At 35.3% G+C, this 25,955-nt stretch overlaps 2 protein-coding genes across 7 annotated transcripts in view; one reads left to right on the plus strand and one right to left on the minus strand.

Annotated features, from left to right (window-relative positions):
- LOC116168202 overlaps positions 1–11,886 on the minus strand; it is a 27,048-nt gene extending 15,162 nt beyond the window's left edge. The window contains exons 1-7 of one of the 6 annotated variants that reach the window (XR_004144730.1): positions 11,691–11,886; positions 11,512–11,643; positions 11,282–11,461; positions 7,605–7,745; positions 7,270–7,552; positions 6,461–6,657; positions 1,479–1,666 (exon numbers count right to left, since the gene is read on the minus strand). Coding sequence is in view for 5 of the 6 variants with exons in the window: in XM_031483895.1 (XP_031339755.1) it covers positions 1,479–1,666; positions 6,461–6,657; positions 7,270–7,339 (455 nt within the window). In the remaining variant the exon portion in view is untranslated. Of the gene's footprint in view, positions 1–1,478; positions 1,667–6,460; positions 6,658–6,723; positions 6,764–6,959; positions 7,212–7,269; positions 7,553–7,604; positions 7,746–11,281; positions 11,462–11,511; positions 11,644–11,690 lie in introns of those variants that run through there. The other 5 variants (XM_031483899.1, XM_031483895.1, XM_031483898.1 and 2 more) reach the window with 5 other exon arrangements.
- Positions 11,078–25,436, plus strand: LOC116168200 (ATP-dependent DNA helicase DDX11). The gene is made up of 13 exons (XM_031483893.1): positions 11,078–11,213; positions 11,881–12,002; positions 12,055–12,477; positions 18,356–18,522; positions 18,570–18,862; positions 18,908–19,129; positions 19,178–19,308; positions 23,838–24,176; positions 24,229–24,429; positions 24,482–24,722; positions 24,775–24,905; positions 24,964–25,179; positions 25,229–25,436. The coding sequence occupies exons 1-13, from the start codon at positions 11,207–11,209 to the stop codon at positions 25,259–25,261; spliced, it is 2,526 nt and encodes an 841-aa protein (XP_031339753.1). The 5' UTR covers positions 11,078–11,206; the 3' UTR covers positions 25,262–25,436.
- Positions 25,437–25,955: the final 519 nt, after the last annotated feature.

Below are 25,955 nucleotides of genomic sequence, written 5' to 3' on the forward strand. Positions count from 1 at the left end.
ATGATAGGAGGTACGTTGAGCCATAATGGTTTAATTTAACACTGGAGCTACTCATTCGTCGTAAGGGAGATATTAAAAGCGGGTCCCTGTGGTCACAGATACACACGAACATAGGGCAGGTTCTTAAAGAATCGTGAAGGTTTTTTGAAGTTGGCGGAAACTATTTGCGGCTTTAAAGGTCTTGACAGATTGCTAACCGGAAAGGCATACTTACAAACTATGTATATCTCTGCCATCATTAACGTTACACTCTTTACCACGTCGATAAGATATAAGATAGGGAGGTTATTTTCGAAAAGTTGATAGTTTTCCAGTTGTAAGCACAAAACTGCTAAAAAAATATCCTTTTCAACTTTTTTGTATTTTTTTCAATGTTGCGTCATGAAATTTTGTTAGCAAACCTCGGATTCGGATTCGGCACCCCAAAAAACATATAGAATCAAAGAAATCAAAACTACCCCACAACTTTCCTGGTAAAAATACAATTAAACTGGATTATATGCACATTTTACCGCTTTAAATTTTTTGCAGCGACATCTATGCATAAATCCATAAGCGTCATATTACAGTTTTAAACGGTACATGTTTCTACTGCTCCGCAATAGAGGGCGCTTTTAAGTATACCTAAATTTGTTTCCCAAAAAATGCATAAGGTTAGCAATCTGTGTATGTGTAGATCTGTGCTTGCATAAATATAAGGAAAGAAATAACAGCACATTTCAACCCTCTTCGCGTTTCAAGCACAAAAAAATATGTTTCAAAATGTGGGAAACGATGCCTTTTTGATATTTTATTGTTACAATCCGCCACATCACACTTTTTACGGTCACATAACTTGTTCATACTTTAAATCTTTCAAAAGTCAAAATTGACATGTGTAAAACCGTGTATACGTATAAAATCGACGATAAAAATATTTCCTGTAACGAGCAAAATTACAGGTTTTGCAAAAAAATATTTGAGTCTGCGATAAATAGTTCTCCGTACAACCACGGGAAACGCTGTAATCAGTGACAATTTAGCGCCATTTATGTTTCTGTTCTGTGAAGGTCTTATTCTGTGCATAGACATTTGGAAATGTCACAAATGCGGGCGGTAAAGTGACAGGTGCGGCTAGTAAAGTGACAAGCGGCAGGAAACGTAGTCTGTTCTGCCTCTGTCATGGAAACTAAAGTTTCCTGACAGAAAGTAGGCATGAAAATGATAAGGTTTCAGGACGATTTTGGGTAAATTAGTTTTATTATCGAGTATCGACCAGATTTAGTAGAGATTTTCTCTGTTAAGGGAGGAAGGTTAATGGGAATCAGCTTCTCCGCTACATGATAGATAGATATTAGCATGAATTTCAAAGGAGCAAGGAAATCGGTGAAAAATAACTTCTACCTGTACCACTTTTTGAACATAATCGTTGGTTGTGTGACGGATAAAAATGTGGTAGGTATCCATAGTAATGCCACAGAATCTGTGGGAATACTAACCCTGGAGTCCGTGATAAACTGGTGAGTTTTCTTCCTACTTTTTTGTTGAATGGCACAAAGTTCTGCTTAAAGGTTTTTTGAAATGGCTCTGTAGTGTATCTTGTAGGAGACGGTATTCGCATAAAAATTTTATTCGGAAACCTCTCAGCACCATTGCACAGACCACTTACACCTTTTTTACTTCTCACCTAAAAAAGAAAATATTGTGATTAAATATTCTATATTAAACCCTCGCGTTAATCAGCACTAATTGAGTCAGAATGGTACGTTAGTAAACAAGTAGGTGCCTATACAAATTGTACACATAACTCTATGCAGATAAAGCGGAAATTTCTAGCATCCAGGATTTTAAATGAAAACCCGGCTTGTGCTTAATGCGTGTAATTTAGACAATAGTCTAGACAACACAACATATATGGCTAATTTGAGCATCTTCTATATAAGGGATTACAACCAATCCCGATCGAGATGTTAGCTCCTTTCGTTGAGAGCTTTCATTAGAATACCATGAAGAATATAAAGTCCCTCCCTCCTCCACAATCTTGATAAGAGTTAAGAGAGAAGGGCGATAATTGGTAGAAGACAGTTCCTTTCGTTGAGACCTTTAATTAGAGTACCATGAAAGATAAAACCAATATCTCCTCTCCCCCCTCGTCACCCACTGATCACGAAAATGAATGGCAGAAAACATCAGTAATTATAGTTTGTAGAAACCACTTTCTTTAGATGAGACCTTTCATTACAATACCATGAAAGGTAGGGTAGGACGTGTGTTTAGGTAGGTAATGAAAATCTGTTGCCTAGCAATTAAATGAGAAAAACTGCCAACTAATAAAAATGCGACACCGAAGAAAACCAAAATTAAGCAGGAGTAATAACTAATGAACGTTACTTGATTTAACACAAATTGTGTGTAGTCGCACGAATTTATTGACGTTTTCAAAACCATTCACGTGGGGCGGGGGGAGGGAGGAGGCTTGAACAGCTGACCCAAAAATTTTAATTTCGTCTAGAAGTTTTTATAATCTTTAAAAGTGCGCTTATAAAAATGAATTCTTACCCCTATTTTTAATTGCCCAGGGGCCGGCGGATGGATTAATTGTAACAGAGGTTACATTTCAAGGTGGACCAATCTCTGAACGTTTTATTTAAATTTTGACTCGCTTTACGATAAAGTGACCCAAAATGTACCCACGGTTAGTTCACTTAATTAAAACTACCTTGATCCAATTCCCTTAGTCAAAACTAAATGAATTTTACTTTACCTGAAAACTCAAAAATTGATCTCTTTCGCCTTCGACCACTTTGATAGTAAATCAGGTAGGTATACACAAATTGAAAAATACTTTAGAATTTAAATCAATATCGATCTTCCTATTTTGTAAGTATATTATTAGTTTTCCAAAAAAATCAATTTTATGTTTGTAGAAACATCCAGTATCCCAAAATGTTTGCCAAGTTCTTGTACGTGGCCATTGTTCTATCGTAATAGGTAATTTAAACAACCCCTTAAATGAACAATGTAAAAATATGAAATATCTCCTTTTACACAATTTGCAAACCTTCACTTTTACACATACAGGGTGACAATTTGAAAACTTACCACCCCTCATATCTTAGTAAATAAACGAGATATTTAAAAAAATCAAAATCCGTTTCGGTAATTCGGAGGGGGAATCACAATGACATAGTTGGCGACGCACCCCCTCCAACCCCCTGCGCCCCAGCCACCCCAACTTTTAAATCTTAAATAGTGACCCCCCATGTGTGATACGTCGTTGGAAAGCTCTGAAAAAATGCTTTCCAACCATACCAAATAGCATTACATTTAGGTTAGTAATTATCGTGTAAATCAAAAAATAAACATGGAAAATCGTATTTAACTTGAACTTCCAAAGCCGACTTGACAGCAACTCATTTTTGATCGCCAGTTATAATCTATTCTCAAACTCTTGTCGAACCTTTTCAAATGTTGGTTTTGCAATATTTCGACATTCTTGAATTATTCTCTGTCTTAGTTCGTCTATGTTCGCCGGTTGCGTTTTAAATACGACAGATTTCAAATGTATCATATTAGTTTATTTTTTGATTTGCACGATAATTACTAACCTAAATGTAATGCTATTTGGTATGGTTGGAAAGCATTTTTTCAGAGCTTTCCAACGACGTATCACACATGGGGGGTCACTATTTAAGATTTAAAAGTTGGGGTGGCTGGGGCGCAGGGGGTGTGAGGGGGTGCGTCGCCAACTATGTCATTGTGATTCCCCCTCCAAATTACCGAAACGGATTTTGATTTTTTTAAATATCTCGTTTATTTACTAAGATACGGGAGGTGGTAAGTTTTCAAATTGTCACCCTGTATACAAAAGGTGTTCCTAAATATGATGTATATATACGGAAATGGCTAATTTTATGACTCAAAGTTCATATAAACATAGGTCTACGCAAACGCTTTGTTACCGATTTGAAAGTGTTTTTTCTTTACATCTCCTGCAGTTTTTGAAATATTTCGTTCAAATTTTTAATTACACAGAAGAGCTTACATCATTGGTCTTAATTGTTAATGGTAGCGACTAGCGAGAATCTATACGGTAATGTTTTCTCAGGGGCATATTCTATTTTCTACCCTTACACTTTACATCGGTGCACTGCTGGTTTCTTAAAACTTTTTGCGTTTCGCGTTTCAAATTGTATCTTGTGTTTGCATATGTAATTAGGTATAATATACCTATTATTGCATATTATGCAATCGTAAAATTATAACACCCTTTAGATTGGTAACGAAGCGTTTGCTGACATGTTTATATCAACTTTTAGACATAAAATAAGAATTAGCGCCTTCTGCATATTTATAGGAACACCCTGTATAGATAATTCATACGCAAATATTAATTTGAATGGAGAAACCCTTTTAAACGTTTCACACAGTTACAAAGGAAAAATTGGATTTTTTTCATTTCTAAAAGCACACGGCCCGTATTGATTTATTGAAACATCAATACAAACATACAACTTACCTTATTTGTATGGCGTCTAAATCTACCCCTCGATCAGTTCAACTTTGGATAACTGAAACACTATTTTAGGATTTGTGGAATGGAACCCAAAATAGACGTCGTTTAACCCTGGCTCGTAATCGGAAGGAGGCCTTTTCGTTTACAAAATTCACGGGAATGCACAATGTTGCAGAATATCCAAACGATCGAGTTGATTTGCAACGTATTATTTGCACACAAAGTTGTTTATTGCGGAAATTTAAGTTTATGCCGTCGCGTATCTACCTACTTGTTCTTTTTCTTACTATAGAGATTGGAATTGGGTAATTCCCCAGCTTGTGTGCTCGGGAATAATTCGTATTGTGCGATATTGTTCTTTTACAGAAAAGGCAAGAACTAAGCTTCTGCTTAGACAGTATATAAAATATTAATAGAGTCCTGAAGAGCGACACTGGAACCGAACTCTTACAACTGCTTTTACAATGAAATTTGGCCTGGGCTACTCTAAACTTCCAACGCAAGTCTCTATCTTATAAGGGATTTCTGTGAACTTGAGCTTTAACCCTGCGCCAAGCTAGCGACTGATAATTTATATCGCGCCATTAAAACATCCCATGACGTATGTTGTCCTTCGCCTTGCAGAAATAAACAGCACTTAATTAATTTAGAAAATTATTAACCAAAAAAAATTTAGAATAACAAATTTTGAAATACCAGCTCTCTAATCGAACCACCCCATTTAACACTGACAATTCTAATCCATTAATTTGGGGAAACCCGGTGTCCTAACTAATCATGCGGACCGTGCCTTATTTGAACGAGAAAAAATGGTATTGTAGTATCGGAGTATAAGAGACCACTTTTGATACTGTACCGGGTGACCAAATAAGACTGTTCCTAGGCCATATCTCGAGAACCGTTCGTCATATGACTTATGGCTAAAAAAATTATTAGGTAAATCGGTCATGAAGAATCGCTGGAAAATATTTTCAAGTTCTAAAAATGACCAACAGAGGGCGTAACTGCCATCTTAAATTTTAAAATTGCATTTTCTTTAAATTTCGCATAATAAACTAAAAAAATTTTTTTCACATTTTTAAAGAGGACCAGTTTATCTATCATTTTCGTAAAAACAAAAACTCAGTTATTTCACAAACAAAGATAGTGTGGGGCGTTCAATTGTTTTTGCAATAACCTGCTTTAACTTCTTAACCGTTTGACCGATTTTAACAAATTTGGTATGGTTGAAAAGAAAAGCACCCTACACTTTTAGGTAGGCCTTGAAAAATTAAACAAATGAAACACGATGCATAAAATAATAACACCCGTAATTTGTAAATTATTCTGCTGTGTTTACATTCAGAAAGTGCAGTTTTTTGAATTTGTAATCTTTTCTAAAATGCCGATTTCAAACCAAGAAGCATTTAATATGCTGGCGATATATATTGAGTGTTTTCAAAATGCGACCATCGCTGCCCGCATCTTCTATTTGCGTTATCCGAATCGACCACGAACCATCGCCGCCAGCATATTAAATGCTTCTTGGTTAGAAATAGGAATTTTAAAAAAGATTACAAATTCAAAAAACTGCACTCTCTGAATGTAAACACAGCAGAATAATTTACAAATTACGGCTGTTATTATTTTATAATGCATCGTGTTTCGTTTGTTTAATTTTCCAAAGCCTACCTAAAAGTGTACGGTCCTTTTCCAAACAATCTTTCGCGCCATCGACAAATACCGGAAATACGTCAAATAGGTAAGATACAAATTAAGCACTTATTATTAGTTAATCTCATTTTTCCAATATTTGAGGTTAGGTACGAGATTTTGAAAAACGGTTTCCACTGACCTTTTTGGGTGTTATTTGGCTACCTTTTCATAAAGAAAAAGTCATATCATTCCATTTGATTTTTTTAGGATTTTGTTGTCTAAGTTTGCTACTTCTTCATAGGTATGCAATTTTACTTTAACAAAACTTACCTTATTTGCCAGTCGGGCCACCCCCGAAGTTAAGTGGTTGTAAGTGTAAGTTTGCGGGGTAACCTTATCATTCAGTTCGTATGCAAAGCGTTTTTGAAATGCACTTATGCCTCTCCCAATTGGATTCGTATCTCGCTGCACTGCAGATCCAAAGCAGACCCGTTGCGGTTTAATCCTTTCGACCACATATTCAAATTCTAAGAAAACACATTAAAATGGGCAACTAAATGCAAAAGAGACGACCGTTAAGTACTAGCTCTCACCGTCGTAGCTACTCTTCTTTAACATCACTATAACATCTGCCAAAGCTACCTTACGAAATTTTAATCGGCTAAAGAAGTTTGCGTGACTCAATTTAGCAAAAAGAAAGAGATTGAATATCGTGCCAGGCTTTGACATTAATAGATATAGGAATTGGATTATTGACATTTCCGTAAATATCGTATTTGAAGTTTGGTTGGTTTTTAACATGAATTGAAAAAGTTTTGGGAGCACTCACCTTCCATTCCTTACAAGTACTTTGAAATTTTGTGCTAAAATCGGCTCATTAAAATTATTAAATGACAAAAACGGAGAATACTCTATCCATAAAATTAAGCAGCAAAAACAAATCAGATACCTTCTGTCTAGAACGCGATCGGAACTTCATGTCAGTCACGTCAATGTTTCTGAACCCCTATCATTGCGTGAATGATACAAGTTAATTTCCTTATTTTTTACATTTTCACATACAAACTTGTTCTTCCTTGTCCTAGTCTGATCGGCAACTATGAGAGAACAAACTTATATCTACTGGCAGGTATACCTACCTAATGGTAAGGCGGAGTACTTATAGGGACAGGTTCTTCCATGTCTAATATTTTCCTGAAGTTTTCTCATTATTAGTATTAGGTAAAGGGCCACTAATGTAGGTACATATCACAAAAATACCCGAAGTTTATTATTAAAAGAAAGAAACATCTATCTTGCTTAGAAGCTTTTGTACCTAAAGGCTTTCTATTGACAAACTCCTGGATACAACTGTACTATAAAGGAACACAACACCCCTTTAAAGTTGAATTGACTTTCATCTTGCGCTTTTTGATCAAAATGCTAAAACAAATCAATTAAGTGTCGAATTCAAAATAAAAAATTGTAGGTTTACTCCGTTATAAATGATGGTCGGCACAAATTTGGGACGAGTCGCCAATGTTACCTTCTCAGCGGCGAGTTGTAATCTTGTTCCGTGAGTTGAATGATAGCAATTTGCTACATATCCCCAAGGAAGTCCCAGACTTTCAGCGCACTAAGAAAGAACACAATTAGTATGAAAAAAAGGATGCAAAGGGTTTTCTGGTAGTCTTCATTATCGTCAAAAGGTAAGGTAAATAAATTCGAATCCATTTTAAAAAGATTATAAACATTCAACTGAAATTTTATTTCAAAATGGTACAAAGATTATACGCTTGTCAAAACCCTGTCATTTTAATTTTTCCATTTGGCTTGTGAGCTGCCCAGTAACCTAAGGTAGCCACACATGTGCAGTTTGCCCTCATAGGTTTGGACTACGCAGTCCAATCCTTGAGGTTTTCCTCACCGTGTGTGGTGTAGACTTCAGGCTGTCGCTGTCGGTGGACTATAGTCCGTAAAATCGTATTCGAAAAACAATTGTGAAAAACTGCGCAGACTTGTTTGAACAGGCCAAACCACGGTCGTATATGGTCAAACAAGAATAGAAAATAGTGTGAGGAATACCACAACCGGAATAAACAAGTATAATTGTGCACAACTCTTGTGCAGATAAAGCGCATTTTTTAACCGAAATAGCTTTTGTTTTGACATCATACCAATGGATATATTTCTTGCAGACGTCTCAATCGCCCTTTGTGAGTACCTACCCTCTTCCGACAATCCGTTTTGGAGATATAAAAATCTTTATAATTACTTGAAAAAATAGCAATGTATTTCAGCTTTTGTAATCAAAATTGGAAATATGTTTATGAAACATAGCTGAGATGAAATTAAGTAAAGCAAGTTAAAAAGTAATCGTAAACGATTGACATAAAGCGCATTTCCACTTGCATTAATTTCCTATTTGTAAGATGCAACTTTTGTCAAAATTGTAAAAATCCGGCCACAAATATGAAAGATAGCGTTGCACATGTGCAATCCATTTTTGACGTGCTACTTCAATTTCAGTTTATAACTATACTCACAAAGGGCGATTGAGACGTCCGTAAGAAATATATCCATTGGTGATGTCAAAACAAAAGCTATTTCGGTGAAAAAAATGTATACCTACTTGTTTTTATTTTACCTGTTTATTTTGTTAATAAATAACATATAGGTACTTATTCGAAATACATGATTTTATTTAACAAAAACATATTTAGTTTCTGATATACGACGGTATCAAGTAAAACAACTACTTTACACAAAAAAACATTGGGGTGCATGTGTACCCCGCTTGGTATTTACCGTAATTTTTTTAGCACGGTTTTAATCAAAGGGGGGACTCTTGATAATAAATTCGCCAAGACACTTCTCTTAACTTAATACCTTTTTTTCACGAGTTTTAGCGCGCTTTTTCACCAAAAACAAACCAATTACCCCCAAACAGCACCGTCGCTAGATGCCATTACTATATATACGAGTCACGAACTGAAGCAAAATCTCAGTCTATGATCCCATTTAAAGGAAATCCACAATGCCTAGATTGAACAGTTTTGCCTTGAACAAAAAACTGTATGTGTGTGGCTACTTTTACAGCGAGGCGCCATTAAAGATTAGCCATGGCCCATGGGTGATAAAGAGTGAAGGCGGTTGCCAAGCAGTCTGTCCAGAAAATATGACGTGTTTTGTTTTAGAGCATTCAAGAACACTCGGAAGCACTCGACAACACTCGAGTTTCCCGTATTAGACTGAAATGCGTTTCTAGACAGGTCCAGTTTCAATGCAGAAGTAATAAATAGTTCGGGCAAATTGTGCATATATGTGAGTGATAAATAATATTTATAATACAGTGACTGTATTATATTAAATTGAATCACTGTATATCAAGGCTCTGAGGAATTTACGTTGGACGTCGGAAGAATACAAAGAAAAGAAAAATCTGATTTATTTAAAGAATTGAAATTATAACCTAAACAATCATAAAGGCAACACATTGAAGAACCTGAAGAATTCAATGAAATGAAAGGGTATGAAGAATCCAAAACGTTTGAATAATTAGAACAAACGGAAGAATTTAAAGAATCATAAGAATCTGAAATATCGGAGGAATTGGGAAAAACTGAAAAATTCGAAAGGTATTAAGAGGTTTGAAACTGAATAATCAGAAGGTTCTCAAAAAACCGAAAATGCTGAAGGAACCGTAAGAAAAATTAAAATCAATTGAAATTTTGGAGGAATCTGAAACCACCGGTAAAATAATAATCTGGAGAAGCGAAAAACCGAATAAATTTGTGATTTAACATACCCGGCAATTTTGAAAATGAGAAAAACGCATGCTACACTACTGGAAATGATTTCGCGGGAAATGCAGGAATTCAAATTTCACAAAGACGACGGTACGTAAGTGAATCCACGCCGGCCTTTTCAACTCTAGCGAGAATCAGAAAGCGGCAGAATGTATTATAGATAGCTTTTGGCGGTTTAATACACAACATTTATTTCTAACAAAATTCTTTTAGCTTAATAAATATTATTCTGTTTGGACGTCCAGGTGAGTTTTATTATTTGTTTGGCGAAAGTTGTATCTACGGGGTATTTAGATAATTTATATGTGCAAATTTTTAAGCGAAACTTTTGTACAGGCGTGGGCAACTTTCTTGTATTGCCATAATCTTTTATTAATCAGAAATTGATGCTTGGGTTATTACAAATCCCAACAATAGAGAAAGACACTAAAGAAAATCCAAGTGATCTTTGGAATTCAAAGTGTTGGAAGTATAATATGGAGAAACTGGAAAATCGGGAAAAATGTTGACAAAAAGAAAGAAAATAATCTAAAGAAACTAAAGAATTTACAGAGTTTCACGCTACTGAATAATTCCAAGAAACGAAAGAATTCTAAGAATGTAAAGAACTACAATATAAGTATACACCTGAAGAATGAAAGGAGTCTGAATAAGTATCCAAAGAACTAGAAAAATCCGAAAGATGTCAATAATTTTGCAGTACCTTATTTCTGTCTATCCGGATCTGTCAAGTCGATAAGGAATGAAACCGGTTGTGACTCATCCTTTCTCTGAAATATCATACGCCTTCTAGATTTTTCTAGGGATAATATATGTTTAAAGGATAAACTTGGTACAGTTTTTTTGAAACGGAAACATTGCTTCATGTCTCTCCTTTTTTAAAATTTGTAAATGCAAAAAAAAACATATGTGCCGAAGAAGATGTCAGAAACTTTCTAAGATTATTTCCTATGCAGATTTTCATGAAAAATTGTCTGTAAAATTAAGTGACCGAATAACATTACTATAAGCGTAAATGAATGGGATTGCATATATTTATTTGTCCATTGACCAGATAGGTATTTGCATAGGCAACTTTAAAAAGCAGTTCAATAAACTAAAGGTTTTTGCTATTTCTTCTTGACTTGGCAACAGTGCAGTTTACATTCCCGGCTCGCGCCAATTTTGTTTGTGACATGTCTTCTAACCTCACTTTTAATGTATATGTGTATCGTAAACAGTTTTGAATTTCTTTATCTTTCATACAAACAAATTGATTACACTTAAATAAAAGTAATTTTTTCTCGATATGCTGGGTAAGTACGTCTTTTAGAAGTGTAATTCGACTACATTCAATCCAAAGAAAAAAAATTATTCTACTTACCCCCTGACCTAGCTCATTGTCATTATCAATGCCTTTTTTGAATGTGCTCATAAAACAGTTTACGTATTCTACTTGTGCATTTTGTTCTGGTATTAGCGATAAAGCGCAAGATTGTATTTTATTTCCCATGCACTCTTTTGGTCCGTGTTGGCAAATAAAGTGTTGTCCACCGTTTATACTCTATAATAACACACTCACATTTGTGCCAGTCACAATAGTCAAAGACTTACCGAGCTTTTACCAAATGGTACAAATTCAATATTCACATATGGAGCAACCTCGTTCCATATCGGATAGAGTTGTTGCATTACGAAATTAATGCTATCTGGACATAGTGATTCGTACAAAACTTGAACATGTATCTGCAAATGTCACATTTATTATAATAAACCAATTTTGTCATTAGGACCTTAGCATGACAAATTGAATGCCCGTTAAGTAAAGTAAAAAATGCAATTAAAATAATCTTAACCATTCTTCTGACCACTTCTACTTTCATACTAAGTTAGGACAGTCAACTTTCACTTTCAGTAGTGCAAATTTAAATCTCAAGGAAGTGTATAATTAGATTCAACTAATTTGCATAACACGATTTTTAGGTGTACCGGAATGTTTTGAATTTCCTTTCACACCGTACTCAATTCAGCATGAATTTATGAGACAATTGTATGAGGTTCTCGAACGCAAACAATTGGGCATTTTTGAAAGCCCCACCGGTACAGTACGTACACTTGTTAAATTCAAAATTCGCCTCTAATTCTCTTTATTTTAAGGGGAAGTCATTGAGCATAATTTGCGGTGCTCTACACTGGTTGAGGGATCACAATGAACGCGAACGTAATGAGCTGGAATTACAAATTCAGACGATTGAGGAAGCGAAATCAAAGCTGGATGCGGACAAGAATAATGACTGGATTAAAACGCAAACGGAGGAAATTGAATTGAATTATAAGCTTAATAAGTTAAAATTGCAACAAAATAGTATCGCAGACTATGATAGACGAATTGCGAAATTGTGCAGTAAAAAGGCGTCTTCTGCCCCATCCAAATTTGAGAAGTTAAGTGAAAGTGTGGTAGATGATGAGAAAATCACAGAAAAATTGGAAGATGATGATCTTTTGTTGGAGGATGCTGTCGTAGAGAGTGATGAGGAGTCAAGTGATGAATCTGATTGTAATAAATATGAGCCAGTGAAGGTAATTATGGCTCTTGTATGTTTTGCACTATTATCTGTTCTCCCAACAGATGCAGTTAAGCTCCTTCCAAAAAATTCCCGGCAAATTTAAATGAACATTTTTAATTGGCCGAATTTTCAAACCCTATAACAAGCAACTATTTGCTTCCAATTATAATTTCCGTATCTAAATTGAAAATCCTTAACGTCAAACCTGTCATTGCGTTTTGTATTTGCCTTGCCTGAATTTGCCGTTAATTTCATGTATACGAGCAAACTAACCCTTTTGAACTTAACAAACAATTTGAAACTATGTACTGCTGTGTGTTTAAAGGTCAATATTCAAAACATAACACTTTATAACTTAGCCATACAATGTGACATGCGATTTTAAATTTCCCGCTTTTTATAACTTTGTGACTGTGAAATGGTTCTGTTATTACATTGGCCAAAATTAGTGGGAGTGGCTTAACTGCATCTGTTGGGTGAACAGATTATAGAGGGTTTCATTTGGTGATGTAAATGCTCATGTAAATATTAGTTTTGTTTTTTTGGTTGTAAAATATGCTATGATTTGCTTACTTTGGTATGGTTTTGAAACCTACACTACAAGTCCAAAAGCAATATTGTCCATTGGAGAGCATGTTTTTATTAATTTTTAGTGTTTTCCTAAAGTGGTGGGCAGGTGGGTGATTGATTTATGTATTTATTACCGAGGTTCACACTTTCCTGCAATTTGTAGCTATGTAGTCAAGAAACCAAGAAAAAATTTTAGCACCTTAGCTTTTACTCACTGCATTAATTTAAATGAGGTGCCACAGTTTTTATTAATTTTTTTTAATCTATTCGGCTCACTAGTTTTAGTAACCACTGGAATTTTGAATTATTAGTTTTAGTTTTTTTTTCCAAATGTGTATGGTGACCAATTAAGGCACTTATTCGTTAAAAGACAGGTGATAACATTTTTTGTAAGTAAATAGGTCAAAAGAAAGTTTTGGAAATTATTTCCAGTTTGACCGCTAGGGGGCGTAATCATCATGTTGAATCTACAGTGTGGTCATATACCTACAGTGGTTTTTTCTGTTGGTATTTAGGAGATCCGCTATGTTTTAACTAAATTACACCGGATTGGTAGAAATTAACCTGGAAACCAAGTGGTGAATTCAATTCATAATGTGGCAATAATATCATTACCATTCGGTTAAACCACTCAGCTCAACCGGATAACCGAATTGGTATGGTTACAATATCATCATGATTGGTTCCAGCAGGACTTCTTCACCATGGTTTCCAGGTTAATTTCTACTAATCCAGTGTATTTGGTTAAAACGTGGCCGATCTCCCAAATACAATAGAAACTAAAACGACTATATGGCCACACTGGCTTAAGTAATGCTGCTAGTACACATATTGCGTATTCTAAAAATCAGTTGTGTGCATGCGCACACTGCGCAATGCCAACTTGCTTATTTATGGAGATATTTTTTTGAAATATTAAACACAGATGCTTCTAGTAAACACAAACACATCGCATATTGTCAAAAAGAGACGGGCGCACTGCGTAATGTCAACTTTTTTATTTATAGAGATATTTTTTGAAATTTTAATCAAAGATTCTTGTAGTAAAGGCAAACATATCGCATATTTTAAACATCAGGTGTGCCCAAGTTTCTTATTTATAAGAGTATTTATGGCATAACTTATTTTCCTTTGTACACATAAATGGTTAATTCATGGAAAATGCATTAAAGTTACTTGCCGTAAGGCGAAAACCTTTTTAGCGCATTTTCCATTGAAGTTGGGTGCGCTATGGCAGCCACTTTCTCTGTCCGTCCGTCTGTCCGAGGCCTTAACTCGAGCCTTAACTACTCCTATTCAAAATATTAAGTTCGTTCTTTTTGCATTCGGTAGCTTATAGCTCTAGCACCCGAGCTAAGGAAAATTTTGACAATTAAACTGCGCAATGTCAACTCCCTTATTAACGAGCTCCTAGCGAGTTTATAATTTTGCGGTGTCTGTCCGTCTGTCCGTCCATTAGCACGATATCTTGATATCGAATGGACCGATTACGATAAAATTTAGTAGATGGATTCTTTATCAAATTTGTAGATCGGAGTTCGTGAATTGGCAATGTATCCCAAAAAATAAGGAAGACCTTTTAATAAAAATAATACAACGAACAATTTTTATTAACTACGCCATTTTTTTTTCATTTCATCTTACTGTTACTCACTTCACTTAGTTCAAAATACATTGTTGGCACATTTCATATTTTACCATGGATTTTAGTGTACACTTAACAAGGCCCCTTTGACATATCCGTGTGTTATGAACCGAATTGCATGAAATTCAATATGCGTATAGCTTTAGCCATATAAAACGCAATTCCAAAAATTGAGCCTAATCGATCAACTTTCACAGTGCCCTTTTCGCATCTCTACCATTTATAAACCAAATTGCAAACTTTTTTATTTATGAAGGTATTTAAATGAAATTTGATACATAGCCACTTGGAATCAAAGCAAATATAACGCCAGTTTCAAAATTTGATTTTGGGGATGCGCAGTGCCAACATATACATATACACTTTAAATAAAAGCAATACTAACATCAGGTTTAAAATTTGGTGTTGCACATGTTATATCCATACCTAGGAGCTCGTTTTCTATATTTGTTTAGTTTATTTATTAATATATTTTGTTGAAATTTTAACTACAGATACTTCTGGCGAAGGCAAATATATCGCATATAGTAAAAATCAGTTGTGCGCGTTCGCAGACTGCGCAATGGCAACTTTCTTATTTATGGAGGTATTTTTTGAATACCCACAGATGCTTTTAGTGTAAGCAAACGTATCGCATATTGTTAACATCAGATTAATGTGCGCATGCGCAATGTCAACTGTCTTATTTATTAATATATTTTGTTGAAATTTTTACTACAGATATTTCTAGTGAAGGCATACAGTAAAAATCACGTGCGCATGCGCAGACTGCACAATGGCAACTTTCTTATTTATGGAAATATTTCTTTGAAATTTTAACCAAAGTTGCTTTTAGTGTGAGCAAACGTATCCCATATTGTTAACATCAGATTAATGCGTACATGCGCAGGAAGCGCAATATCAACTGTTATTTATCGAGATATCTTTTTGAAATTTTAATCAGAGATGCTTTTGTTAAAGGTAAACATAACTGATATTGCAAAAATTAGATGTGCGCATGCGCAGGCAGTGCCTACTTCTTTATTTATCAAGATATTTCTTTGACATTTTAACCATAGATGCTTCTAGTAAAGAAAAACATATCACATGTAGTAAAAATTGGAAACTACAAATGTCATTAGGAAAAGCAATATCGCACATAGTAAAAATCAAATCCACGCATGCCAACTTTTTTAGTTTTTACTTATGAAAATCTCTCTCTAAAGTTTAACCATAAACGCTTCTAGTAAAAACAAACATCGCATACCTATAGCTATAGCAGAAATTAAATATGCTCATGCGCGAACTGCGCAACGCCAACTTTTTGTTATGGAGATATTTCTTTGAAATTTTAACCATAGATGCCTTTAGTAAAGAAAATCACAGCGCACATAGCTAGTATATGAAGCCTGACTGACTGGTTTCGTATGGCCCTCTGGGAAAAAATGTACAATGGCATAAAAAAAATTTTAGGCCATGTGATTCCAATGGATTTATCACCTTAAAATTTTTCTATTCACTTGAAAAAGAAACCAGTACAAGCGATCCTTTTCATTCCACTGTCGAATAACATTAGACCTGGCATTCAGATGACTTTCCATTCTTGCGTCTACTGTATTACCTATTGGAGAAATTTTTCCTGTTGAGGAAAAATCTCCGATAGGTATTCTCACACGATTAGGGCGTTGTGCACCGGGGCATGATCCTGTTGAAACCCACAGTTTCCAACTTTTGTTTTTTTTATGTGCCATACATCATTGTATTTGTAATAAAAACTGCTATTTAATACAGTATGTACTTTTTGTACTGCTATATAAAAAAATATAATTCAAAATGTGCCAATGAGCAAATGTTTTTTTTTTGTATCTATTCAAATAACATTAGAAAAAAATAAAAACGAAATTGGTAAAATTTTGGTTTTTCTGGCATATCTTCAGAAGTAATTGGAATTTACTAGTCTTTAAATTGCACATCTTTTCTCTAATTTGACCATCGTCATATTATTAAGGTCGATTCTCACTTTCGTGCAAGGCACGTACTCGGCACAGGCAAGGCATCGACTCAGCAAAATATCTATATTATTGAATCTTATGAATTTTTTGGGGTGTAATTCACACTATGCGAGCAACGACTCGGCAAGCTACGGCCTTTGCACACGGTGTTCTTCTGAAACAATATTTGCCGGGCATGTACCGTGCACGTTCCGACAAGTGTGAATACAATCTGTGCAGGTCACCGACTTTAGTTCAGTTTTCATAGTACAAGAAAGGTTGAAGGGTCAGCAAAGGAACACTTTTTCAGCGGAACAAGATGAGATGCTGATTGAATGTGTCCGAAAGAATGATTTCGGTCATAAAAGATACTTCTTATGCATTTTATATACACAAAAACGTATTTTTATTTTCCTGCAATATGTACTTTCTTGTTCTTAATCATCTAATATTAGACCTATTTTAATTAACGTGGAAGTTTCGAACATTTCCACAGTTGAAACTCACGTAGAAACTGCTTACCTGCGGCAAGCGTGTCGCAGTGTGAATTGAACTCAAAAAACTTTGCCCGTGCCGAGTATGTGCCGTGCCGTTGCCGGGCCGGTTCTTTGCACGAAAGTGAGAATCGGCCTTTATAGTTTCGGAGATCTCCATGATAGACATCCTTATCTTGAACACAGTGTATGTATGGTACCTATGTATACAGTGTGTCCCAGGTAGAACGCACCATAGGGAAACAGTAATGTATTTTTTCGTGAAGGATTCACAAGGCCTTTGAAATCAGCATTCAACGTACTACTGGAAAAAATACATTAATTCTGTTTGCAGATAGTGTGTTCAACCTGGGACACAGGGTATACAGGCTGTCAATTTTAAAATTTGCAGTCGGCCATATTTTCTAAACTAAAGAGGATATTGCGCAACACTGTTTCAGGACTATCGAGGGGGAACTCGAATGACGTTATGAGTGACAACCCCCACCCCCTTAACCCCCCAGCCTAGCCCCCAGCCCTCCCCCCCCTCTTCAAAAATCCTAAATGGCAACCCCATACTTGTGACACATCGTTGGAAAGCTACTGAAAGATGCTTTCCAGTGTCATAAAATAAATAATATAAATATATAATAAATAAATCAATGTCAAATAAGGTCAATATTCATTAAGACAATTTAACAAAAATTTAATAATTAAAAAAAAACTAAATGTTGACATTGAGGCATTTATGGCAAATTGACCAAGAACTTACACCTGAGTTGCTTCATTAAGCAATCTTGATTGCTTTCTTTTTTTATTGATAACAGGTCCCGTTTCTTCGAATTTACCGACCAAGTCTTGAACATAGGCATGGCTTAATTTTCATTTTTTTTGTTAATTATTAAATTTTTGTTAAATTGTCTTAATGAATATTGACTTTATTGGTGGATAGCATTTTTCAGTAGCTTTCCAACGATATGTCACAAGTATGGGTTTGTCATTTGGGATTTTTGAAGCGGGGGGTCGGGGGTTAAGGGGGGGGGGTTCTCACTCATAACGTCATTCTGGTTCCAGCTCGATACCCTCGAAACGGTTTTGCGCGATTTCTTCTTTAATTTGGAAAATATGGCCGACAGCAAGTTTTAAAATTGACACCCTGTGTGTTTGTTCATAATAGTATTAAATATTTGATATATCTACTTGAAATTGCACTGTTATTATAAATGATTACAGATCCTAATTTGTAGCAGAACACATTCGCAACTATCTCAGATGGTCGGCGAAATTTTGAAGTCACCCTTTGGCGTCAACACTCGTGCGGTCTCGCTCTCCTCGCGTCAAAACTATTGTATTAACCCACTTGTTTCGAAATTGAAAAATATTGCGTTAATAAACGAAAGGTACGTTTTGTGTAACATAATCTGCTAGTATTCACCTAACATTTTAGATGTTTAGATATGCAAAAAAAGTCAAAAGCAAACAAGGTCGATTCTGATGGAAAGGTTTTGAAACGAGCGAAAGGAATGTCATCGGGACAGTGCCCTTACAATAAACAGCAAAATATCGACGATTTGCGAGATTCTGCACTAACCTCTGTTTGTGATGTAGAAGATCTGGTGAAAATTGGAAAACAACTCAACGCATGTCCGTATTATGCGAGTCGTAAGGCGGCTGAAGATGCCCATGTGGTATTGGTACCGTACAATACACTTCTGCACAAAAATACAAGGGAATCGATTGGTAAGGGGATTTGCGTGAATTTTGCAGCATCCGTTACCATTTTAGGACTTAAGTTGAAGAATAACGTAGTTATAGTGGACGAAGCGCATAATCTATTAGATGCTCTAGCACAAATGTACAGTTCCGAAATCAGCCTGCAACAGTTGCAGGACGCCCGCGGAAGGCTTCGCGCCTATAAACAGCGATATTCGAAGAGGTTTTCTGCACAGAATTTACTTTGTATCAATCAAATACTATTCGTTGTCTCTGGCATAATAAGTTTATTAGGTGAAGATAATTACACCTTTTGTGTCTTGATGTGAGATAATTTTTTAGATACGAAAATTGAGAACCAATCAAAATCTGCGGTTTACACTGTGGAAGCATTTGTTTTATCGGCTGAAATCGACAACTACAATATGTTTAAGTTATTGAAATTTTGTCGCACAAGTAAAATCGCACATAAGGTAAGTGGTGGTAGATAATTATGAGGAAGTGTAACCTTCTGTAAGACTTGTAAGGGGTACATAATATGTTGCCCCAAATGCCTTGAAAATTTCAATTTTCCAACTATCTTAATTCTCTTGAAGATACCTTCACTTCCTAAAATTAGTACGAACTATGCTTATGCTTTCAGGCACATACAGTTCCACTTTTAACTGTTTCACTTTTCGAGGCCCCCAATCAAACCTTAATCTTCACCAGCGAAGTTCAGTTAATCCGTCATGACATGTATGAAATTAAACTGAAAAAATTCTTACAAATTTACATTTGTTTTTGCAATATGCAATATGAGATATAAAATTTATTCTATGGACAGTGATTTTAAATTTTAAAATAATAAAATGTATACAAAACTTGTAAGACAGAGAGCATCCTGGAAAATGTGTTTTAATTTTAAACTCGCAAAATGATGACAAAATTAAAATCGGCACAACCATTTTTCAGGTTTCTCACAAATGAGTTCTAATTTTGTTTATCTATGGGACAAATTACCAATGTTCCATAGTATGGAAATGTCCAAAATTACCCTTATAACTTAGGGTTTTGACAGCCAATAAAACCACGAATTAATTGTCGTTAATCTTTTTACCGGTTGCCGTTTTATTTATGTTGTTATAAATAAATTTGATGCACAACTTTGATTAATAAACTGAGATTTTAACGTAACAAGCCACAAGCTTTTTTTCATGTTGGCTGTGAAGCGGTATATGTGTAAATGCTGAACAATTCCTCAATGTATCTTTTTTAAATGGACTACCTCAAAGCGTTAAAGAATTTAGAACATTATATAGAATCTATTAGAAAATGTTTAAAGTTTGATATTAAGAGTGCAATACTCATAACTACTAAAATGTCCACACAGGAAGGAAAAATGTTGATGGAGAATTGGTCCAATAATCTGTGTAGTGCTTTAAGAAATGTATGTGCCGTGTAAGTAGGACTAAACTTAATAACCTGAAAGAACAATACCAGCATTGTGGGACTGGGAGATCAGGCCATTGTATTGGCTTTTTAGTTGCCTTTAACATTGACTCTAGCGTATGGTGACACTCCTGAGGCAAAGGTGCCCCCCCCCCCCCAAATCAAGCAGTTCAGTAGGTATATATGTTGATGTCAACTTATGTCTGTAGCTAAAATGCGTCATTTGATTCACATTTTGCGCCACTCGCGGGGGGCCAAATTGAAGCTTTTAAAAATGCAACATTATTATTACAATTTACTATACATCTACGGGATTTAATTTTGTGATATCGATTATTTTATAATATACCTAATCATCTCCATCAACCCTCCTTTCAGATACTCATTCAGGTTAAAGTGCATACTAAGTATAATACGGGGTGATTTATTCATATTAACGACAGTTTGAATTTACAGTAAAACAAAAAATTAAGGGTTTGTAATAATAGATCGTCATTTATTTAATTCCAGTAGGTACTGTCGGTCTCTAGCCCCCATGGTTGCAGAGATTGTTCTGAAACATTACTGCCAAATGTTTTTGAAATTGGTGCACATAGTGTGTCTAAAAAAGTAAGGTGCTTATTCGGAAACAGACTGCATAATATGTCATTTTGAGGATCAACGATATTCTATATTAAAAATAAAACTTTCAGAGCTTATCTTCAAAGTGACATGTACAGTGCCCAAGATAATTATGCCTATTATGGCGATGTCCGAAACCATAGAAGATACTATAGTCAAATTAGAGAAAAGCTGTGCAATTAAAGAGTTATTATAATGATTTAATGAAAACAAAAAAATTCCGAATATCTACTTGCGAAGATATATCAGGAAAACCTAAATTAACCGATTTCTTTGTTATTTTTTTCTGATGTTATTTTGAACAGATAGAAATAAATAAAGAACACTTTCTCATTGCCACCTTTTGAGCTGTACAAGACTGCGTACATACATACTTTATTGAGTAGATTTGTTTATTACGAATGCAACAATATACGGCACACAAAAAAAAACAAAAGATGGAAACTGTTGGTTTAACAGGATGGTGCACTCGCGCACAACGCTCAAATCGTGCGAGAATACCTATCGGGACAAATTTCCGATTTTTCACGAAATTTGTTCAATATGTACATCGTACGCGTGTGCACCCCCCCCCCCCCCCCCCTTGCAACCAATAGGCTCCAACTTTTTTGTGTGTGTGTGTGCCATATATCGTATTCATCATAAAAAATTCTACTTAATACAGTGTGTCTTAAACTGAGTAGGATAACATGGCTATCTTTGTTATTATTATACTTACAGATTCGGTTAAATTTGGAAAAGTTGTGTAGTTTTTGATGCTAATGGATATTCTGATGCGGTATTTTGAAAAAAATACATCGTTTAGATAATTGGACCAAAAGTGGAAATTTTTAAACAGTTTAATAGTGCCTAACAAAGAGAGCTATCGAAAAAAGTTGCAAGATTTGATGGGATAAATTCAATGGATGTAGGCAACAATTTTGCAAAATGGCGGTTTTCGAGATATTGACAGCAATTTCCTTATTTTAAATGAACGCTATCTTGGATTTTTGGATTTTTAGAAAACCAGTGATACTTAAACACTTAGTATTTCATTTGGAAATCAACCGTGCATTTTTGCCTCGAAGTTTACAATGTATTTTTATGGCAATAATTCCATGGCTGTGTCGATTGTGGCTATGCGAGACAATAAAGGAACCACTGTGGTTTCAATCACAATCAGCCATGGAATTATTTCCATAAGAAATACATTTTAAACTTTGAGGCAAAAATGCAAGGTTGATTCCCAAATGAAATACTAAGTGTTTAGTATCACTGGTTTTGTAATTTTTGTGTGTATCGAGTGACGTGAAAATCCAATATGGTGTCCATTTAAAATAAGAAAGTCGATGTCCTCGAAAACTGTCATTTGAAAAAAAATTTTTTACCTCCATTGAGTTTATCCCATCCAATCTTGCAACTTTTATTTGAAACTTAGCTCTTTTTGTTACTAAAATATTTGAACTTTTTAAAAATGGCGATTTTTTCCAATTATCTACGAAACGAATTTTTGTTTCAAAATATTGCATCGGATTATCTATCAGCATCCAAAACTACACAATTTTGGCAATTGTCTGCATTAACCCCCCCCCCCCCCCCCGATGTTTTGCAATATATCTCAAAAACTGTAACGGTGCGAAGTTTCAGAAGCGCATTATTACATAGTAATATGAGGAAATGGGGGGGAGGAGGGATCTTACCCCCGTGTGAAACAATAACCAGTTCTCTTTTTATTGGAAATGACAAGTGTGTCCTTTGTCCAGTTGCGCATGCATTGTTGACTAGGAAAAGAACCGGCCACCAAAAACTGTATTTGCATTTCGTAAATTCACAAATCTGATTGTTCACGGAACTTGAATGATCATAGTTCATAGTTTTGACACTAGAGGACACGGCATGCTGCATACTTCAAAATTGAGTGATGCTATACAGGATGATTCAAGATTTTAAGGGCGTATTTACTAGCAAAAAATTAGAATCTTTTTTCATATAATCGTATGTCCTAATTTGCTTCATTTTTTAGATGCAGGGTGTAAATGTTTTTTAAAAAAATAATCGATTTTTTATCAATTATTCAAAGGCCCTTATGACGACAAATAAACCTACCCAATTTTATTTAAATCGGCTGAAAGGTTTTTGAATAATTGATAAAAAACTTTAAAAAAAATTTTGATTGCTTGTGTTGTAGATTGAGAAAATTCAAGTTGCATTTGTGGCTGTAATTTCTGTATCTATGACCGCTTTGGTTTTCAATTATACTGTGGTTTGTATTTCTTTCATAGATCTTCTTCTGTCTGCATTAATTTGTTGTTTTAATGCTCAAGCCAATGTCATTTTCAAACTCCAATGAATTTTTGTTCACAATGGATGGACAGTGTTTCGGAATATGGCACTCCAATTCGGATTGATCGCACCTTTCAGTGTACAACTTAAATGTACAATAGTAAAATTCTCTTAGTTCAAAGGCTCGCACACTTGCGCATGCGCGTTCTGTCCAAAAGCTTCCCGGCTCTTCCTTTTATGTTTAAGAATACTTGTCTGTGTACCCAATTTGGCTGTATTTGATTCAAGCGTTTAGCCGGAAATGAGACCGAAATCATCGAGGTTTTGTTTGATTCCTGGTGCTTCAAAACGTGTATTTCCGTCATTTTTTACCCCAATGCAAACCTCCCTTACTAACGTGCGGATGGTAAAGAATTTTTGATATGAAATGAGAGAACTTGATGCATATCCAATGCTCTGCGTTTATCATATCCCTGATCAGATATTAGATCCGCCATCGTTGAGCTTGTGCCCCAATTTTTCAAGTTCATTTACTAAAATTGATCTATTGATTTAAATCTTTGTGTTGGGAGTTGCATACCTGCTGACTGGTATTAAATACCTACTGCAAGCTTATGACGCTCACTTACTAATATGATATCAAGCTACTTTATACATATCAATATTTAATTTTTACACTGTTTTGCAGCTACAAAACTACAGCAGCATGTATCCTATAGATTCAGTAGCTCCTCCAAACAAAGAGCAAAAAAATGCAAGAGCAAAAATGAAAGATTTTCTTGACAGCATTGAAAACAAGACTTCAGGCAGCAACGTCGTCTCTACAGAAGAAGTAACCCTAACTCCTGCCAAATCAACCGTAGCCGTAGGAAATCCATTTCTAGCATTCTTATCATTTTTGGAAGCATTAACGTGCACGTACGAAGACGGCCGCATTATTGTTCATAAGGGCGACCAGTGCAAAGTGCAATTTTTATTGTTAAACCCGGCGGAGCAATTTAAAGAAATTGTGAGGGATGCGAGAGCGGTTCGTTTACTGTCGTACATTTGTGCATTTTCATTTGGGTCCATTGTTGCAGGTAATAGTTGCAGGTGGAACAATGAAACCAATCTCGGAGTTTAGAAACAGATTGTTTGTGGCAGCTGGCGCAACAAATGACAGAATTGTCGAATTTTCCTGTGATCACATTATCCCCCCTGAAAACATTTTGCCATTGGTGGTAACGAAGGGGTTACAAGGGGAGAGGATGCTCTTTAACTTTGAAAATCGCTTTTCTATGGTTAGATTACAACATTTTTGATAATTCATTTGGTTCAGTTGTCTTATTTCAGGGTAATTGTATAAAACAAACACTTCTGGAGATATCAAGTACCGTTAAAGGGGGAATTGTTGTATTTTTTCCCTCTTACAAATACGAAGCATGGGTGTATCAGCAATTGCAGGATGTGAGATTTGGAAAACCAGTTTTCAGAGAGCCACAAAATACTGGATCTGTTGATTCTGTGCTCAATGCCTATGCGTGCGCGATTCGCAAACCCAACAGCACAGGGGCCATATTATTTAGTGTTGTTGGTATGAGAACACATTCAGCTCTAGCCTAAATTTCTATTTAAAACTTTGCTAGGGGGAAAGCTCAGCGAAGGCTTAAATTTTAGTGATGATCTTGGCAGATGCGTCGTAGTTGTCGGGCTTCCGTATGCAAACATTTACTCGCCCGAACTAAAAGAGAAAATGGTCTATTTGGATAAGACAGAGGTAGAAGTGTCTTTCAATAATCGATTATAGTTTTTTGAAATCTTTTCTTTTGATTCAGGGAGCAGGCTCGGGACAACAATTTTATGAAGCGATTTGTATGAAATCCGTAAACCAGTGCATTGGAAGAGCAGTCAGACATAAAGATGATTATGCTTGTGTACTTTTGCTGGATGACAGGTATGATAGGTTGGGAACAAAAAATTCACTCCCAAATTGGATTAAGAGGTCTCTGCAAACTTGCGTATTTGCAGATGGCGTGAAAAGCATGAAGGATGTAAGTATTTCTTGTAAAATGATGTAAATATTTAAATCAACTGTTTCAGTTTTTTTCTCGAATGAAGCAAGCAAATAAATGACTATTTGTCAAATTTATTTATTTTTGTGTTTGATTTTGAGATCAATTGAAGAAGTATAGGCTGTGAACGGTAAAGAAGTAAACCAGTGCTGCGAAATAAAAATGTTTTCTTAAGTATTCTTACAGAGTAATATTGTATTAACAATTTGTGTGTGTATTAAAATATTTGTAAGACATATTTTTTATAAGAAATATAAAATGGCCCACTGGGCAACTTGTGGTAGTAATGAAGGTTTGGTTCTTTCGAACATAAATTGTTGACAACAGGACATGTGCACTACTATTATTAGGTGTAGCTAAAGTTTCACGAAAATATCTTTGCAAATAGGGAAATTGGCAAGTGATGTAGTATTTTCGGAAAACATTTGTGATCTTGCCGGACTAAGATGAAACGATTGGTTAGAATTTGTTCACTCTGGTGCAAGAGCAATTTACCAAACACAAAAAAGTGAAGCCGATATCTTATAAGCTGAAGAATTAGCTACAGTCTCGGATAGGTGGAGAAACTGGTTGTCAATGGTTAATTTTTAGAAAAAGTGCTAAAAACGAAAGAAAACAGTTACATTAGAAAACACAAATTAATTGTAAATGATGAGGTATGGGGCTGATGATTAGCATTAGAAGATATGTACAAGTACAATAAATAGGCCTCAAAAAATGTTTCAAAACCCACTTGTGGGTGTTGCCGAGTATCA

The sequence above is a fragment of the Photinus pyralis genome, unplaced genomic scaffold, assembly GCF_008802855.1.
Source record: "Photinus pyralis isolate 1611_PpyrPB1 unplaced genomic scaffold, Ppyr1.3 Ppyr1.4_LG4, whole genome shotgun sequence".
Lineage (NCBI taxonomy): Eukaryota > Metazoa > Arthropoda > Insecta > Coleoptera > Lampyridae > Photinus > Photinus pyralis.

What these genes read in the sequence shown, in the direction of transcription:
- LOC116168200 (XM_031483893.1), top strand. An exon ending in TGGCATAATAAGTTTATTAG is followed by an intron (nt 19,130 to 19,177) that starts GTGAAGATAATT and finishes ATAATTTTTTAG; the next exon opens with ATACGAAAATTGAGAACCAA. An exon ending in CAAGTAAAATCGCACATAAG is followed by an intron (nt 19,309 to 23,837) that starts GTAAGTGGTGGT and finishes ACTGTTTTGCAG; the next exon opens with CTACAAAACTACAGCAGCAT.